We start from the raw sequence: 12,710 nt of genomic DNA on the forward strand, positions 1-12,710 counted from the left end.
AAATCCTTCCAAGATTTTTTACTTCTTCTACTGTCCGATAGATGGACCCAGTTATAGAAAACTGCAGAAATTACAAGAGCTCACATGACAAATTACGCAAGAACTGTCAGTTGAAACGTCACGTGTCAGAAAATTAAGTTTTTTGTCAGTCGATGGTGGATTTTGGTTTGGCAGACACGTAAAAAACTTGGGTCTAAAATGTCTTACCCCTCGAGTTTATCGGCCAAACAGGCCACCAGGGAACACGTCCTCGCAGTGTCCAGAGATTTCGTATCGCAGCCCAGATTGAGTGAGTATTTTTTGGTGTTTTTCTAATCGCTAGATCTCGAGACTTGAAAGATCGAAAAAGTTCCATTTAAATTTGGGGCGGACCCTTAATTTGCTATTTAGGCCGTTTATAAGTGACGAATATCGAGTAATAATGCGTTAGACGGTTTTATTTGTTATAAAAACTAAGTTTTTCGGGGTAATATTCGTTAAAAAAACATCGATGTTTTGTGTCATGTGACCATACATATGACTGCCACTCCTTTACAATATCTTTCGTTTTTAAAGCCTACAAGACGGTGTCCGGTGTGAATGGACCCTTGGTCATTCTCGAAGATGTGAAATTTCCCAAATTCAACGAAATCGTCGAACTGAAATTGGCCGATGGAAGTCTTAGGTCCGGTCAAGTTCTGGAAGTCAGCGGTTCCAAGGCTGTCGTTCAAGTATTCGAAGGAACATCAGGCATTGACGCTAAAAACACACTATGTGAGTTCACCGGAGATATTTTGAGAACCCCTGTATCAGAAGACATGTTGGGAAGAGTTTTTAACGGCTCAGGAAAGCCTATCGACAAAGGTAAGTGAGTTTTAGTGTTTTTTGAAGTATTACTCATCAAAAATCGTTTGATTAGGACCTCCAATTTTGGCTGAGGACTTCTTGGACATTCAGGGACAACCCATTAACCCTTGGTCGCGTATTTACCCAGAAGAAATGATCCAAACCGGTATCTCTGCTATTGATGTCATGAATTCTATTGCCCGTGGTCAGAAAATCCCCATTTTCTCCGCTGCTGGTTTACCTCACAACGAAATTGCTGCCCAGATCTGTAGACAGGCTGGTCTAGTAAAAGTACCTGGAAAATCAGTACTAGACGACCATGAAGACAACTTTGCTATTGTGTTTGCTGCTATGGGTGTCAACATGGAAACCGCCAGGTAAAAAATAGTTTTTTTGTATGTATTTTTTTACTTAATGGTTTTTTTTTTCATAGATTCTTCAAGCAAGATTTCGAAGAGAATGGTTCTATGGAGAATGTATGCTTGTTCTTGAACTTGGCCAACGATCCAACTATTGAAAGAATTATTACACCGCGTTTGGCTTTGACAGCTGCTGAATTTTTGGCCTATCAATGCGAGAAGCACGTACTGGTTATATTAACTGACATGTCTTCCTATGCTGAAGCTTTGCGTGAAGTAAGTACCTTTATTTATATAATTTTAATAAAAAATGGTATTAAAAGATACTAGTTCAATTCATATATTGTTTTTTTTTTATTGATAAACCATGAATATTTTTTGTAGGCAATTTTAATTTTTTTCTATTCATTCAGCTTTTAATTTTATTCAAAAAAATTATATTAAAATATGTATGAGTAATTAGTATGATAAACAAAAATGTTGGTAAATATAACGCACTCTGTAAATATTTGTGTGATCTATTTTTAAGCAAGAAAAAAAATGAATGAAGGTATAATTCTTAATTATACAGAAGCGACAGTAAGTTCAGTTCCTTTGAGGTTTGTGTCCTAAATTTTTGACCTTGAAGTCACATATTTTGACAGTTAAACTCACTTGTACACCGAAAAGAAAAATGTCAATGATTTTATTGAATTTTTTTTTCAAATACACTGAGAAAAATTAATTCTAGCTGATATTTTATTGTGACGTTTTTGTTTCTTAATAAAAACAAATTCAATAAAATATAATTTAAAATAAAATTATAAACGAGATTACAAGGGGATTAAAATGGGAAATATTAACCATGGTTAGGCATATGTATATCTGTCCTTTTCTGTTTTTTTTTATTTTGATGTAAAACACACCTAAAATTTTTCTTTGAACATAAGTTCAAACAATTTGAATGAAATTTTTACAATAGTTGTCATTAAAACGGAAAACAGCGTATTTAAAGTAACTTTACTAATCCCAAAAATTGTGTTTTTTGCTTTTCACAAAATATTTTACACGTAAAAAAGTAGTTTTTTACTCTCCTGATATTAACTTTGAATAAAAAGATTGGTAGTATAATAGACGGTGAGGCTATAGGGTGGGGTATCCTTGGCAGTTCTGTTTGACGATTTATTTGACACATTTGAATTTGATTCGAAATTTTGGAGATTTGTCAGTCTTTAGTGAGCTTATTTTATGTTATTTACTATTTATTCTACGACTGATAGTTGTTTAGAGGTAGTAAATCAAGAAGGAAATTATGACAAAACTTACTACTTGTCAACGAATTTAGATGCGTCAATATGACTTAACCTGCTTCAGTAGCGTATCGGATGTTTTTGTTATTAAATAATTATTATAACTTATCGATTTTTATTAGAATTATACATTTTTATAACAATTTTAATAACTACCAACATTTATTGACAACATAAAATAAAACAACAAGTTATTGAGTCCACCCAACATCACATTTTTACACGTTTTGAATATAATTAGAACGGCACTGATAAACCGGAATTTAAGTCGGCCATTTTAGGACCCCGTCGCATTCATTCTAAGATTTTTGATATGCTCCTGCCTTAATCTTTTTATTCAAAAAGCTTAACAGATACCTGATGCACTGTTGCAGTATCCTGTATAGTCATAACCTCACTTTTTCCAGGTATCCGCCGCCAGAGAGGAGGTACCCGGACGTCGTGGTTTCCCCGGTTACATGTACACCGATTTGGCCACCATCTACGAGCGTGCTGGCCGTGTCGAGGGCAGGAACGGTTCCATCACCCAGATTCCCATCCTGACTATGCCTAACGACGATATTACCCATCCTATTCCCGATTTGACCGGGTATATTACCGAAGGTCAAATCTACGTCGACCGTCAGCTGCACAACAGACAAATCTACCCACCTGTCAACGTGCTGCCATCTCTGTCCCGTCTGATGAAGTCCGCTATCGGGGAGGGCATGACCAGGAAAGACCATTCTGACGTTTCTAACCAGTTGGTAAGTAAAGGTTTTTGTAAAACTAGTTTATTTTTTTTAAAGTACCATAATTTTGTAATTTTAACAAAAAAAATACTAAAAGTATGTCAGTTGTTGTTATTGAAGTGAAACTACATCTTACAACATCATAAGTGGTAATAACAAGATAGGGTAAGGTAATAAGAGGGTTACAGTTGAGGGTTGGAGGGTGATATTATAGCCTAAGAGCTGACGACATATTTAGAGAACATATTTTAGGCAAGCTAGAATAACTAAAAATGTATAGTTTATTAACTGGTGAACCCAGAATCCTAACTCTGGCTGGGAGGTTGGGGGTATTTCGCTACTGCGCAACCCATAACATTTGCAAAAAAATAAATCCAAAAAACATTCTTTAGGCAACTTGAAATTTGTTTATTCTTAAATTTTAGCATCTATTTAACCTAGAAATAAGTATGCCAGACTTTTTTTTCGGGTTTAAAGTGTAACCAGACTTTTCCAAATATGTTTAATTATCATACCTGGAAAACATACTTTAGGCATTCTAAAATTTTTACAGCGTGTTTATTAGATGATATTAAAAAATATGTGTTAATTGCCAGACGAATTCAATGGGATTTGATACTTGCCAGACGCGAATAAAGATTTTAAATGAGCGCGATAAGAAAGTCTTATGAGTATCTCTAAGCGCGAGAAAGATAGTTTATTGAGACCCGGTCGGCAGCCGGCTGATTGAGGGGCCTATTGTAGCTCAGTTTCTACAAGCTCTTTAATAGAAAAAGAGCATTAAAGTTCACCCTCAAGACCCAGCCTTTTAACATAGGCCGTTATGTCCGAGGGTGATATGTCTTCTAGGTCTGAAAGGTCTAGCGTGGGTTTGCCAAACACCTCAAACCTGGTCCTGCCCCCAGCGTGGCAGGTACACATAACGTGCTTCATTGTTTCGTCATCTTCCATACAGAGTCGACATTCGGCGTCTTCCACCAGTCCCATTCTCTGTAGGTGTGATCTCAGCCGGCAGTGGCCCGTGTATACTGCAGTAAGCGTACGCGCTCTGTTCCTACCAGCCTTTAGAAATTCATCTGTTCTACGTTTGGATGGCCCTGCTATGATTGTCTTGGCATGTTCCATTCCGGGACTGTCATACCAGTCCCGAAACGTCGCACCCCTAACCCATTCACAGAGCCTGTCTCTTGCGAGATTTTTTGGTACGCTAAGTGTCGGTTCTGGGCCCACGAATGGCGAGCCTGCACCAGTTTTGGCGAGGGAATCAGCACGTTCATTTCCCTCTAGGCCGACATGTCCCGATATCCATATTAGCGACACTTTGTTCCTATCTCCTAATATATTGAGTAGTTTCTTACAATGAAGAGAATCGTCATGGACGTGCTTTTCGTTGCCTCAAGTCCTTTCAACGCGGCTTGACTATCCGAAAATATGCTTATTGTTTTCCCGGTGTATTGCTGTTCTACCAGCAGTTGCACACAGGTTTCAATAGCATATAGCTCAGCTTGGAAAATTGTGGTGTGTTTTCCAAGACTGTGGTAGATCTCAGTCTTTGGACTGCTGCAGTAAATTCCTGCGCCAGATCCTTTATCGTCTTTGGATCCGTCCGTGTACCAACACATTTCCGCAAGTAATAAGCCGTTTCACGGCTTATCCCATTCGTCCCTATTCGGAAACAGGACGTTGTAGGTGCGCGTCAAGAGTTGGATTGGTGGTGTGAGATCCGAGACCATTCCCAGAATCTCATCCGATTGTAGTTCGTCTACTAGTCGGTTTTGTATGAACATGATCGTTCCTTAGCTCTCTCGTGTCATCAATTAAACTTACTTCTCTGACTGCAGTCAAGGGTAAAAAAGGACCTTTATTGTCACGTTCTCATTCAAAATAGTTTATCAGGGAAGCTACAAGGTTTTTGCTTTGATTGTTTAAATGCTTCGACATATTTTCAACACACAATTTCAAGAAATGCAATATAAAAACTTGAAAATTTAGTTCTTAAAAGAACTGTTGCTGTACCTAAAAGTACAATTTTTAAAAAAAGACTATGAAAATAGGCAAAAAAACTAGAATTACTCACAAAGATTTAACAACAACACGATATTATACAAAATAATGACTGAATTATGATAATTGTCAAATAATAAACGACAACGTTGCTGAACGCGGCGCAATGTGACCAACATAGCGATAATAAAATTCGATTTAAACTAATTTTTGCAGCTTTAATCTAAATAAAATATCTGTTACAATCATTTGCTCTATAAAGTAAAATGAAGAGCTGCACGGAATTTTAAATTATACGACAAATTTAAACATTTTTGCCAAAATTTCATTTAGTTCATTAGGTTTATAGACTTAAGTGTCAATGTCGATATTAGGGAATGCAATCCCGCAAATGCTGGATCCCGCAAATGCGGGATCCCTCTGTGATTCCGCGAGATCGAAGTTGCGGGATTTACCGTGCGGGATCGACACCAGGGGATTCCCCTTACGGCTTGGCCATTAGTTGAATATCTCTTGAACTAAAAAAGATTTTGGGATGCGGTTTGGACCAGGTTTTAGATGCATCTATTGTGATTAAGATACTATGTGGTTTTCGAAAATATGAAAATATATTTAGCGAATTGTCGTATACAGGGTGTTTTATAAGAGTGAAAATTTGGTTAAGAATCTTTTTTACCGCAAATTTACAATTTTTAAAAAATCGAAATTTTTACCAAGTACGACTAATCTGTATTGAAATTAGAAAAAAAAAACAATTTGATATTTTTTTTTGTTTTTTTTTGTTTTAAGGAAAATACAACGTTTTTTATACGATGGTCCTAAATGGTACAAAAAGCTTTGTACATCTGCATATGCCAAAAAATTATTAATATAGAGTGTATCTGAAAGCAGATAACTAACACAAGTTAAAAAAACTTCAACATCAGAATAATATTTTTATTTATAAAATTAGTCGTACGTAGTTAAAATTTCGATTTTTCAAAAATTGTAAATTTTCAGTAAAAAAGATTCTTGACCAAATTTGTACGCTATTATAAAACACCCTGTATATGAGAATTCGCTAAATATATTTTCGAAAACCACATAGCATCTTAATCACAATGGATGCGTCTAAAACCTGGTCCAAGCCGCATCCCAAAATCGGAGAGAGAAAAAAGAGCATTTATTGTTTACAATCCCGCAATTTTGCGGATCCGCGGGATTGATTTCTTTAATCCCGCGGGTTTGCTGGATTAAGATTTTGGTGCGGGATTGCATTCCCTAGTCGATATGATTTATGACGTTAAAATATTATTTATTCTTATTTTCTCATTCTTTCAGTACGCTTGCTACGCCATTGGTAAGGACGTGCAAGCCATGAAGGCCGTAGTGGGTGAGGAGGCTTTGACTCCCGACGATCTTCTCTACCTGGAGTTCCTGACGAAGTTCGAGAAGAACTTCATCTCGCAGGGCAACTACGAAAACAGGACAGTCTTCGAGTCGCTGGACATCGGTTGGCAATTGCTCCGTATCTTCCCCAAAGAGATGTTGAAACGTATACCAGCGGCAACACTGGCGGAGTTCTATCCCAGGGACTCGCGCCACTAAACGTCATTCTCATGTTATTTTCCTTATAGTTGTTAAGGTAGTTCCACACAAAAACCATCCTTTACCGCAGATAAATAAAGTAAAATTAATTTTTTTTGACGTTATTGTTAAAAAAATATTTTCTTAGATATATGATATCAAATATTGTCTATGTGCAATTGTAAATACACCCTTTTTATTTTCTGTTTTTTCCCCGCTATATGTTACTAACGTATGTATAGATTAAATTTGTAAATGTGTATGGGAGGTACATTCCAAGAAATATCGCAGCAATACGACGGCTTTTTTCAGTATTTTAACTAATATTTTTATGTTTTTTTTTTCCTTCTTTTTTAGGTTTTAAACTAGCAGATTTATTATTCTTTTTAGGAGTCTATTGTTATCGATTTTGATGTTGTTAAATCAGTGTCTATAATGTAAAAAAAAATGATTATAATATCAAATAAATAAGTTATAAAAAGTTACGAATATGAAGTTTTATTTTGAATTCTCATTTTGGGTTGTTGAACAATGTAAGAATCAGTAAACTACACTTTTTTCTTTTTAAAATATATTGTTTTATTCAGGGTGAATAACAGAAAGGGATATGCCAAGTTTTTGACTCACCCTGTATATACAATGCCATATAGAGTAGTGAAATTACTTACACAAGGGACAATATTATCGAATACTTCCAATTATACAACTTATATTTTAATATTAGTATATAGGGTGTTTCAAAAAAACCATGTCATCAGTGACGCACATATTTTTTTAGAAAAATATTCTAGTGATAACCCATATGCACGTCCCTGGTGAATATGTGGACACTTGCATTAAAATCCCCACGAGAGATGGCACATGTTTTTGAGACACCCTGTATAAATACATATTTAATATAAACCACTCTGTATAGATAATAATATAATAGTATATTTGAAACAGGAATTTATGGCAGATCTGGTGATAAATCTACTAAACAAAACGATATACGAATTCTATATAAATAATAAATCTATATATTTTACATGCAAAAAATTCTAATGCTGAGAAAGAAATTACACGTGCCCAACCCTGAAATTTATATTATGTATGTCAAAATTCAAAATCTGTGGTCAAGATGGTGTATCAAGGCCATTGAGGCCATCAAAAATCAGTATATCTTTTAGAGGATTTATTATTTATTTTATTTCTGTATCTTTGTTTGATCTAAAAACGTTCTAAAAATATTGAAAATTAAAACCTCTAAATTATAGATAAATTATTAGAGACCCATTCTAGTTCAAAACGGTTTAGTATTAATGAGAAAATTCGTGTTTTTTTATCACAACTCCATAGAAAATTCTTGCAAAACAATTATTTTACAAAGGTAAATATTAAAATTTATTCTATAAATGTTATGTTTATAAGAATTAATACAGATTACACAGCTTAACTTGCTATATTTATCAATAATTCTTTACACAGTGTACAACAGTTGTTTTTGGTTTGCTTCCTGTTATTACAGGATAAATTATAGTGATAAATTCATATATTTATTTATTTAATATTAGCATTGTATATACTTATTCTGAATTAAGTAAATTCACTTATCAATCGCATTGTTTTAGCGATAATAAATTGCAAAACATCGTATGATGAAAAATGATTAAAAAAATGACTGAAGCAACTGTACGTGAAAACCTGAAAAGCGTATGGCAAAGAATAGAAAAGGCTTCGAAAGAACGCCCAGCTGAGTTTCAAGATGTTACACCAAGATTGTTGGCTGTTAGCAAGACAAAACCCGTAGAAGACATCATAGAAGTGTATAATGCTGGTAAAAAAAATACTGTTTTGAGTTTCATCATTTTTTGGCAATAAAAAAGGGATTTTTTTGTAGGACAAAGACACTTTGGTGAAAATTATGTTCAGGAACTGGTAGATAAAGCTACTAATCCAGAGATTCTGGAAAAATGTAAGGAGATACGGTGGCATTTCATCGGACACCTACAAAATAACAAAATCAATAAGATACTTCCATTGCCGAACCTCTATATAATAGAGACTGTGGATTCTGAAAAACTTGCTTCCAAACTGAATCAGAGTTGGCCAAACTTTCGTAATTCTGACTCAAAGTTGAATGTAATGATACAAATCAACACAAGTGGTGAAGAAGAAAAGAATGGCATTAAACCGGATGAAGTGACTAACTTGGCAGATTTTGTACTGAATCAGTGCCCTAATTTAAGGTAGAATTCAGTTATTTTATCTTTTTTATACTGTATGATCGAAAAAAACGCCGTCAGAGACGGCGAGGAATGACAATTGATAATTTTGGCGAGGGCAATCTCTAGACGTCATTTTTTAACAGCAATAATTATAGAAAGATTATAAAAGGATAGAACGTTTCCAGAGACATAAATCTATTTCCAAAAAATTACCTACATCATTTAAAAATCATTTTTACCCAATATAAAAATAAATTACAATCTTCTTAAGGCCATCTGGCAGTAAGCGCCAATAAAAATAAAGAAGAATAATGAGTAACTGACGTCTAGTGTTCGACCTCGCCAAAATTATCATCGATTTTCATTCCTCAGCTGTTTTGACACAAATTTTTTCGATCATACTGTATTTTAACAGTTATTTTGTAGACTGGATGGACTAATGACAATTGGAATGTTCGGCTATGACCTGTCAAATGGTCCCAATCCGGATTTCATTTGTTTAAAAAAATGTAGAGATGAAGTTTGTGAAAAATTCAAGCTGGATTGGAAAGATTTGAATTTGTCTATGGGCATGTCGAATGATTTTGAACATGCCATCGCTATGGGAAGCACGAACGTTAGGGTTGGAACAACTATTTTTGGCGTTAGGCAGAAGAAAAATTGAAATATATGTCTGTCTTTCTGTTTTGTTATATTTGGAAGTTTATTTTAATATAATTTTAAAGTAAATTACGCTTATTTTGATACTTGTGCATATTAGAATATACAGGGTGGCGCCTCTCATACTGTTGTGAGGCTCAAGAATGACTGTATTGAAATAAAATTTTGTGAGCAAAAATTTACTCAAGAAAGTTACACATCGAAATTGTATTTTTTTGTAATGGAGCGTCCTATATTTATATTATAAGAATTTTTCGATTCTAGTAAAAAATAAAAGGTAAGTTTATGTTTAAGCATACCCATATGACTAAAATCCTTGTATATGAATTTAAACAAGGCTAAAATGTAACCTTTTTGACAAAGCTGGAAAAAGATATTTTAAAGTTCAATAAAAGCTATCTTAATTGGAATTTATCTGGTACATACTAACGTGTAATTAAGATAACGATTGTACTTAAAATCAAAAAAACTTGACTTGAAAAGTTACACAGGGTGAGGCAAAGTTAATATTGAGCATTGGTCGCTTTAAAAGCATGTTTTCTTTTATTTTAAATGGGACACCCAGTATATTATTCCGATATTCATTGCAGAATTCGTGCCTCTTCAAAATACTCAGTGATTAATCAGATGCGCGTCCGTGGTGAATATGTCGATATTATTTAGCCATTAAAATATGTCGCAGTTATAGTAACTTTTACCCTCAAAATTTCATTGGATTCGCTAAAAGCACTTGGAAAAAAATTATAATAAATCGAATAAAGATGAAAACTTTAACACCCTGTAACTACGAAAGAAAGCAGAATCGGACCTAGGTGAATATCAAAATTGGAATTTACTAGAGCTGACACATTTTTTCGAAACACCCTGTATGAACATAATGAAAGCAAAAGGTTATTTGAAGGTTTCAATACTAAAAGAAAGGATTTAAAATTCACGAGTTTAAATAAAATAAAACACGTATTTATTTATTTATATTATTTATTAGTGATTACTCTTTAGTTTCTGATGGCGTTTGGACCAACTAGAGCAACCTTTAGATTGATACAGCTCTTTATTTACTTATTTCTCTATGAAGGTACATAAAAAAATGTTTCAAATTTTTAGTAAGCCACATTTAACAGAAAAAATAAATGAGCTTGTGGAAAAAAACTTTAACACCCTGTAAGTACGAAAGAAAACAGAATCGGACCTAGGTGAATATCAAAATAAATCCCTACTAGAGCTGACACATTTTTTTCGAAACACCCTGTATGAACATAATGAAAGCAAGAAGCAAGGTTATTTGAAGGTTTCCAATACTAAAAGAAAGGATTTAAAATTCACGAGTTTAAATAAAATAAAACACGTATTTATTTATTTATATTATTTATTACTCTTTAGTTTCTGATAGCGTTTGGACCAACTAGAGCAACCTTTAGATTGATACATAGTTTATTTACTTATTTCATCTAGCTAATGAAGGGAAAAAAAATGTTTTAACGGAAAAATAAATGAGCTTGTGGAAAATTTGAATTTAATGTTATGTCCCTTTAGACACTCAACTACCTATTAAATATTTGTAATCAAGTAACACAGGGACAAATTACATTAATCTGAGTTTAAATAAAACACCTTTTTAAAAAGAAAACTCTTTATTTTTGTAAACTTAAGCTGAAAAAATGTCTTCCTGAGCCTTTTTCCAGACGTTCAAAGGTCCATGTTCTGGCCTGTATTGTACATTGCAACCGTCATATGCCAACCGACCCTGTGTCTTCAAATCCTCATAAACATCACGTTCGTATTTGGTGAAACCGAACTTCTTGGACACGTAGATCTTTTGACGACCGGGGAACTTGAACTTGGCACGCCTCAGGGCTTCGATCACTTGCGCCTTGAAACGGTCCGTGGATCGGACGCTCATGATCGGCTGACCGATGCGGACTCTGGCTACGGTACCTTGAGGTTTACCGAAAGCACCCCTCATTCCTGTCTGAAGCCTATAAAAACACAAACAAAAATTACTTACTTGTTATTTATCAGTAAAACATAGGTTATTTTTCTATTGAGATACTATAAAAATGTTTCAAATTTTTAGTAAGCCACATTTAACAAAAAAAAAAAATGAGCTTGTGGAAAATTTGAATTCAATGTAATGTCCCTTTCGACGCTCAACTACCTATTAAATTTAATGTAATCAAGTAACACAGGGACAAAATACTTTAAAAATTAAACCAAACTTTCTTTGTACATACCTATCGGCTCCAGCACACGACAACATCTTGTTAATTCTGATAACATGGAAAGGATGGAGTCTCATACGGATGTGGAACTGATCTTTACCGCAATTTTTCACCAGGTATTTGTTACAGCAGATACGACCAGCTTCGAGGGCTTCTGAACTAAAATAAATACATTCTGTTGGTTTCAGAAACATATACAAAGCGTTTTAGCAAACCTTAGTTGTTCATATTCGTCAGAAACTAGATGAACACAAAGTGGGAAGTCATCTACGGCTGCTTTCTTTTTACCCAAGTCAAAAATACGGATTTTTGGGTCTGGGACACCACGACAAAATCTTGATTTTGGGTAGGGTTTGTTCTTACAATAACGATAACTGAAAGAACAAAAAATATATTTTTGAGACAATGTCGCAACAAAAACAAAACTTACCATCTTGCGGGACGGCGCCCCATTTTCGTGGCCTAAAAATAAAAAAAAACAGTTACAAGACTAAAAATAAATGAGTACAAAGCAAGATAGATTAATTTAATAATATTAAATCAAGTTATTGTGCAATATTGTGAAAAGATTGTTAAAATATTTAAAAAAACAAACCTGCAAATCACTGATGCGACCACAAAAAGAATTTTAAAGGGTGTGAAGTTAGCTACTTATATTTGTCAAATTTTTGACACTTTGGAATTCTTCTTCTTGATTAGTTTTACGGCCTAAGCTGCCAGGACTATACGGCCAGGCACTTTGGTCAGATACTTTATAATCATGGATGGGTTTCTTTAAAATCAAAGATATACAGATAATCTACTTTAGCAAAGTAAAAAACTATTTTTATGTGTCCAATCAAGGATGGAT

At 34.2% G+C, this 12,710-nt stretch overlaps 3 protein-coding genes across 3 annotated transcripts; 2 read left to right on the forward strand and 1 right to left on the reverse strand.

The window, feature by feature from the left end:
• The first annotated feature begins 125 nt into the window (after nucleotides 1-125).
• LOC115891861 (V-type proton ATPase subunit B) lies at nucleotides 126-6,880 on the forward strand. Its single transcript, XM_030912455.1, has 6 exons — nucleotides 126-289; nucleotides 556-843; nucleotides 899-1,202; nucleotides 1,259-1,460; nucleotides 2,881-3,219; nucleotides 6,529-6,880. The coding sequence occupies exons 1-6, from the start codon at nucleotides 199-201 to the stop codon at nucleotides 6,793-6,795; spliced, it is 1,491 nt and encodes a 496-aa protein (XP_030768315.1). The 5' UTR covers nucleotides 126-198; the 3' UTR covers nucleotides 6,796-6,880.
• Nucleotides 6,881-7,885: 1,005 nt separating this feature from the next.
• LOC115891862 (pyridoxal phosphate homeostasis protein-like) lies at nucleotides 7,886-9,710 on the forward strand. Its single transcript, XM_030912456.1, has 4 exons — nucleotides 7,886-8,143; nucleotides 8,385-8,590; nucleotides 8,654-9,002; nucleotides 9,408-9,710. Exons 2-4 carry the CDS (start codon nucleotides 8,419-8,421, stop codon nucleotides 9,643-9,645), a joined length of 759 nt encoding a protein of 252 aa, XP_030768316.1. The 5' UTR covers nucleotides 7,886-8,143; nucleotides 8,385-8,418; the 3' UTR covers nucleotides 9,646-9,710.
• Nucleotides 9,711-11,260: 1,550 nt separating this feature from the next.
• Nucleotides 11,261-12,523, reverse strand: LOC115891863 (60S ribosomal protein L10). The gene is made up of 5 exons (XM_030912457.1): nucleotides 12,456-12,523; nucleotides 12,291-12,322; nucleotides 12,076-12,234; nucleotides 11,873-12,019; nucleotides 11,261-11,617 (listed from the first exon to the last, which is right to left on the reverse strand). The coding sequence occupies exons 2-5, from the start codon at nucleotides 12,311-12,313 to the stop codon at nucleotides 11,287-11,289; spliced, it is 660 nt and encodes a 219-aa protein (XP_030768317.1). The 5' UTR covers nucleotides 12,314-12,322; nucleotides 12,456-12,523; the 3' UTR covers nucleotides 11,261-11,286.
• Nucleotides 12,524-12,710: the final 187 nt, after the last annotated feature.

The sequence above is a fragment of the Sitophilus oryzae genome, unplaced genomic scaffold (genome assembly GCF_002938485.1).
Source record: "Sitophilus oryzae breed Bouriz unplaced genomic scaffold, Soryzae_2.0 scaffold_119_pilon_pilon, whole genome shotgun sequence".
NCBI classification, from domain to species: domain Eukaryota; kingdom Metazoa; phylum Arthropoda; class Insecta; order Coleoptera; family Curculionidae; genus Sitophilus; species Sitophilus oryzae.

Coding starts and splice junctions, on each gene's coding strand:
- LOC115891861 (XM_030912455.1), top strand. CDS start 199: ATGTCTTACCCCTCGAGTTTATCGGCCAAACAGGCCACCAGGGAACAC. Junction 1,461..2,880: donor ATGCTGAAGCTTTGCGTGAA/GTAAGTACCTTT, acceptor CACTTTTTCCAG/GTATCCGCCGCCAGAGAGGA. Junction 3,220..6,528: donor CTGACGTTTCTAACCAGTTG/GTAAGTAAAGGT, acceptor TCATTCTTTCAG/TACGCTTGCTACGCCATTGG.
- LOC115891862 (XM_030912456.1), top strand. CDS start 8,419: ATGATTAAAAAAATGACTGAAGCAACTGTACGTGAAAACCTGAAAAGC. Junction 8,591..8,653: donor CATAGAAGTGTATAATGCTG/GTAAAAAAAATA, acceptor ATTTTTTTGTAG/GACAAAGACACTTTGGTGAA. Junction 9,003..9,407: donor AATCAGTGCCCTAATTTAAG/GTAGAATTCAGT, acceptor GTTATTTTGTAG/ACTGGATGGACTAATGACAA.
- LOC115891863 (XM_030912457.1), bottom strand. CDS start 12,313: ATGGGGCGCCGTCCCGCAAGATG. Junction 12,235..12,290: donor GGGCGCCGTCCCGCAAGATG/GTAAGTTTTGTT, acceptor TTGTTCTTTCAG/TTATCGTTATTGTAAGAACA. Junction 11,618..11,872: donor TCGTGTGCTGGAGCCGATAG/GTATGTACAAAG, acceptor GTGTTTTTATAG/GCTTCAGACAGGAATGAGGG.